At 51.5% G+C, this 5,285-nt stretch overlaps 1 protein-coding gene across 11 annotated transcripts in view; it reads left to right on the top strand.

The window, feature by feature from the left end:
- Rimbp2 (RIMS binding protein 2) overlaps window positions 1-5,285 on the top strand; it is a 193,847-nt gene that overhangs the window by 138,122 nt on the left and 50,440 nt on the right. For 9 of the 11 annotated variants that reach the window (XM_031338055.1, XM_031338047.1, XM_031338049.1 and 6 more), the window contains one exon: window positions 431-451. The exons of the other annotated variants lie outside the window; for them this stretch is intronic. In XM_031338055.1, the coding sequence (XP_031193915.1) occupies window positions 431-451 (21 nt within the window). The remainder of the gene's footprint in view (window positions 1-430; window positions 452-5,285) is intronic. 11 annotated transcript variants of the gene reach the window in all.

Genomic DNA, 5,285 nt, shown 5'->3' with positions numbered 1-5,285 from the left:
CCCCGGAATCTATAGTTCCCACAGAAAAGGTTCTGTGGTCACTATCCCATGCATTAATCTCAATCTTTGGATAATTCCCATTAGTTCGATCAAGAGGGATATGTGGGTCAGATGCCAGAAAAATGCAGATCTTGGGAGAATGGAACAGGCCACCTCCAGATGGACGTCCTGGGAACAGTTTAGTCTCACCTCCCCTGGCTGCCCTGAAACATGCAGACGTGGTTGCCTGTGTCATTCCCGTCTCCTGCTGAGTTACCACAGCAGCCGGTAGCCTGTGCCTTGAGCTTATGCTTGCTAACATCCACGACACAACATGCCTTTGATCAGAAGCTGGGGCGGGCCGTTCGGCTTTGGCCACGGGCTGTCCTGAGCACTGTCCACTTCATTTACACCGTCTCTCTGTGATTGTCTCGTCTGGCTCTCCACCCAGAACACCCTGGACTGCATGCAGGTATTCAGCGTGGCTTTCCCTCTCGTGCATGTGTTCTGTGGTACTTTCCCTACCTAGGTGGGCAGCTCTGAGCCCTGGGTCTGCTCCTGCTCCTCCTCTCTCCCTTCTACAGAGCACCTTGAGGGTCTGACACCGCACAGGGGCCTGGTGTGAGTGTGGGCCAGGGCTCCTCAGCCTGGTGCCAGTGGAGGAGTGGACATAGGAATATAAAAAACAAACAAACCAACAAACAAAACCAAAAAACCAAAACGCTTTCTTGGAGTGCTGAGCTGGCCCTAGGCACACATCTTCCTGCCGCCGGCCAGTGCTATGAATTCAGATGACCATGGGCAAGAGGCTGGGCCTGATGATCCTTGGGGTTGGTTTGTGGTTGGGAGGGGCTGGCAGTGTGCCTAGAATTCCATTATGGGTCATCAGAATTCATTCTGGCCCCTGTCTGTTCTCCCTCCTATCCATTCCGAGCCAACAGCAAGCTCCTTTCATAAGGGAGAGACACTCTACTCTTTCTTTCCAGTTTCCCCCAGTGTGGCCCCTGGCTCAGACCAGACACTGATACCGAAGTCAGAGAGAGGTAGCTTTCCTCACTGCTAGATGAGGGGCTTTTCAATACCTAGACTCATCATCATGGCATGCCTGGGAGCTCGTCACAGATATCAATCCCCAGGCCCAGGAAGCACACAGATGGAGCTCTGCCTTACGCAGCCTTGCAAGGTCCTATGAGGTTGGGGCTGAGCCACATATAGGAGGTGGCAACAGGCTAGCTAACTGATGGGAATGAGGGACACTTGAAATCTTGACCAACGCACAGTCAGAGTTCATAACTGATAACTGCCCAGCCCCCTGTAGCCCAGCCCAGACCCCACCTTAGCACTGTGGAGAGACAGGGAGACCAAGTCCCTCACACTAGTTATCAGGACACCCTCTAAGGGTGAATAACTTTGGAGTGTATCGGACACCCTAGGTATCGCCTGGTGACTGTCGTTAGGCAGAAACGCTGCAGAGACAGGCAGCCTGCAGCCCTGAGCCATCAGGAGTATGGCCACCACAGAAGGCTGAGTTGGAGGCACTGTAGCCCTTTGCATACCCGCCACCTCTGTAGATATCTGCGGAACTGATTCCCAGAAGGTGCAGAGGGAGAGGTGGGGAGATTGCTATGCAGGATATCAGAGAGAATGCCAGGTTCAGGAGTTGATGAGGAACATAGTGATCATTTCCATAGTTCAGGAGGGGACTCCCAAGAGCAAGAGGCAGGGTCCCCAACACACAGACAGCTGCATCCCTCTCCCCACAGCAGGTGAGGTTGGGGGTCAGCTGTCTTGCTGAGTTATGAGGGAGCTCTAAGGAATGCTGGCCCTTAGCCCGCATTGCTCCTTGGTTGTTGGCAGAAGGGAGTGTGCGTGGTGACATCACCTCTCTGGCACTGAGAAATGCCATAGCCAGAATGATGTATGGAAAAGACCACAGTGTTTGTGGGAAAGGTTGGGGTGAGAGCAAGGGGTCTGGGCCCTGAGGATGGGGTCGGTTCCACAGAGATCCGTTTCTATGGCAACGATGATAGATGAATGGGACTCCATGTGCTTGTAGGTAACTCTGCAGGTGATCTTGCATGTCCCATTGTCTTTAATTGGAGAAGTGTCCTTTACCTTCAAAGCTACCTTAGTTTGGACACTAGCCCAGCACGCAGTCCCACACCTCAGAGGAGGAAAGTCAGAGAAACGCCTGTGGAGGTGGCAGGAAAGCCGGCAGTCACGTCTTCGGATATTTGCCTCTGGCTTTTAAATGCTCCGCTTGCAATTGCAAGCTGCTGCGCTTATTCCAATTATAGAACGCTTTGCCATCTGCCACAGCCATGGTCGGTCGTGGTCACAGCACAGACCCCGCCATCCCCCGCCTGCAGGTGGTGCTTCTCTGAGCGGCTTGGGCTGGCCCATGGGGAAGAGTGGGTGGGCGTGCCCATGAAGCTGAGTGAACACACAGAGGCAAGGTTCCCACCATGCAACGGAGAGAGACTCCACAATGCTCCAGATACATACACTGAGATAAACACCACAGTGTTGAAGCAGTAGCCGGGAGCAGCACAGGCTGCTGCTGTTCCTTTCAGAGGGCCCTGGGAAGTGGGTGACATACGAGCCATCAGAGCTAACCAGTGAGTGGCCCAGACGTGCAGCGGTTGCAGCCAGGGAAGGCTGAGGGGCTGTGCGCACAGAGCCTCCAGAGGAGCGATCAACAGGGACACATGGGGACTTGAGGCTGCTGTGGGCTCTTCCTCTTTATGGTTGGAAGCGGCTGAGGCCTGAGTTGGCATCCTGCCCTTTCAAAGCGGAGAGAGCAGCTGAAGGCTTGGGAAGAAAGATAGTGTTCATCAGGGTGGCCTGGCACCACAACACTTGGATTCTCTGTCTACTCTGACCTAGAAAACCAGGTCCTTCCACTCCATTTCAGTTCAGTTCAGTTTGAGGGTCTCTCCCCAAAGCCAGGCCCACTGTAGCGCCCCCAGTGGACGAACTTTATAAAGCAAACGGTTACCAACACAGCAGGGACATTGGCTGCTGGCCGCAGTTGGTTTTACCCAAGAAGCCCCTGGCCTCTTGAATACACACATCTTCACCATCAGCTCCCTAGGGAAGGCTGCGAGTCAAACACACCCCAGGCAACTGGGTCTACTGAACAGTGTCTAGACACAGACTATTAAAAAACTCTAGCCTTTGGCTGCAGAGATGGCTCCGTGCTTCTCAGAGCACTAACTGCTCTTCCAGAGGTCCTGAGTTCAATTCCCAGCAACCACATGGTGGCTCACAACCATCTGTCATGGGATCTGATGCCCTCTTCTGGTGTTTCTGAAGACAGCTACAGTGTACTCACATAAAATAAATATTTAAAAGAAAGAAAAAAAAATCCTAGCCATGGCTACCGTCTCCAGGACAGCAAGCTGTCATTATCCTGTACCTTATTCATTCACCTGTGGACCAGTGCTCAGATACGTGAGCCAACTCTGTGTTTAAATGTACCTTAATTATTTTATTTTATGTTGTATGGGTGTTTTGTGTGCATGTGTACCATGTGCCTGCAGTGCCCACAGAGGCCAGAAGAGGGCGCTGGACTGATTGGAACTCAAGTTACAAACGGTTGTGTGTTTCCGTATGGGTGCTGGGTACTGAACCCAAGGCTGTCTGTAAGAGCGGCCGATGTTCTTAAACACTTGAGCCATTTCTCCAGCCCCACGTTCAAACACTTTTAATTTCAGTAGCCAATGCCATCTTTTCACATTCCTCATGCTTAGGAAAAAGTATGGCTGTAAGACTGGCATACAACAGGTCCACTTGTCTCTGGGGCCTCTGGACTGGCTGCTGGCGGCCTCTAGGGGCCAAACTGGGCCATGCGTACCCATACAGCTGGAGGAGCAGGCCAGACCCTATTGTCTGAGCTGGTGATGCTCTGTGAATGCAGAATTCCAGTCAGTGCTTCTCTAGCTTTGATAGAGTGAAATTCTTTTTTTTTTTTTTTTTTTTTTTTTTTTTTTTTTTTGGTTTTTCGAGACTGGGTTTCTCTGTATAGCCCTGGCTGTCCTGGAATTTCATTCTGTAGACCAGGCTGGCCTCGAACTCAGAAATCTGCCTGCCTCTGACTCCCAACTGCTGGGATTAAAGGCGTGCACCACCACCAACTGGCTAGAGTGAAATTCTTAATTCATCTGTGAGGTCATAGCATCCATTGTATCTGTATACCATCTGTATCAACCTTTTTATTCAGTAATAATTTTGGACTCCTAAGAGCTTTAAAAAGCAGTAGGGACACTTTTACAAGCTCCATCCCTCCCAGGTACTCCAACCCCGTCAGGGCAAGTCCAGGACCTGAGGCTGGAACAGCCGAGCTATAGCTGGCCTCAGATCTCACCGCCCACTTGGCTTTCTTCTCATAGCATAGTCCTATAGAGTCCTGTTGCCTTTGTAGACCCTCATGGCTACAATACAATGTCTTGCATCTTCTGCCACTGGAGGAGACCTACTCATGTTGCCCTTGAATAGTCAGTCACACTTTCCCCCACCCAGACAAGCACTGACCTGTTCTTGAATGCATAGCATTGACATTTTGTGGTATGGATGGAGAGCTCTCCTGTCTTTCCTTGGTTAGGTCTGGTTGTGTATGTAGGATGCTTAAGAGGTGGGAGGATAAAGATGCTATCTCCTGCTCACCCTCACACCCAGGGAACCCCACCGGCCTCTGCGGATATTCATGGCCCAGTTTGGTTAGTCAGATGATCTGATGGCTTTCTCCTCGTGGGGACATTTGATGCCACTCCCTCTGATGACCCTATCATCATGTAGGATACTCAGATGTATTAAGTAGGAGTGGAGCCGCTAGGGCCCCAGGATCCTAATGTCATCCCACACATGGATTCTGCTCTTGGAGTCACAGCCGTCCTCACTCACAGATTCTCCCCATGCCCTCCAGGGCCCACCTGTGCCACAGAGCCCAGAGGTTCGGTTCCTTGCCTTCCTCTGAGGCGACTGCTATCTGAGCCAACCTCATTCAGCTTTTTAAAAAGAGGAACCCTGCTGATTTTTTTTAATGAATTGAAGAAATTAATTATAGGCTTGGGATCCGTTGCAGTTATTTTTAGGAACCCGTGATCGCAGACATAAATAGCACCCCGTTCTGGATGGGAGAGCTGAGAGACTTAATGCTTATGGCATGAGGGAGACGGAGAGGAGGTAGAAGGGGAGGGAGAGGAGGGCGAGGAGGTGATAGAGGAGGGGGAAGACAAGGAGGAGGGAGAGAAGGGAAGGAGGTAGGAGAGAAGGGGAGGAGGTGAGATAGGAGGGGGAGGACAAGG

This window comes from Mastomys coucha, unplaced genomic scaffold (assembly GCF_008632895.1).
Source record: "Mastomys coucha isolate ucsf_1 unplaced genomic scaffold, UCSF_Mcou_1 pScaffold22, whole genome shotgun sequence".
NCBI lineage: Eukaryota > Metazoa > Chordata > Mammalia > Rodentia > Muridae > Mastomys > Mastomys coucha.
The sequence above is the reverse complement of the archived record's forward strand: the minus strand, read 5'-3'. Positions and strand labels throughout refer to the sequence as shown.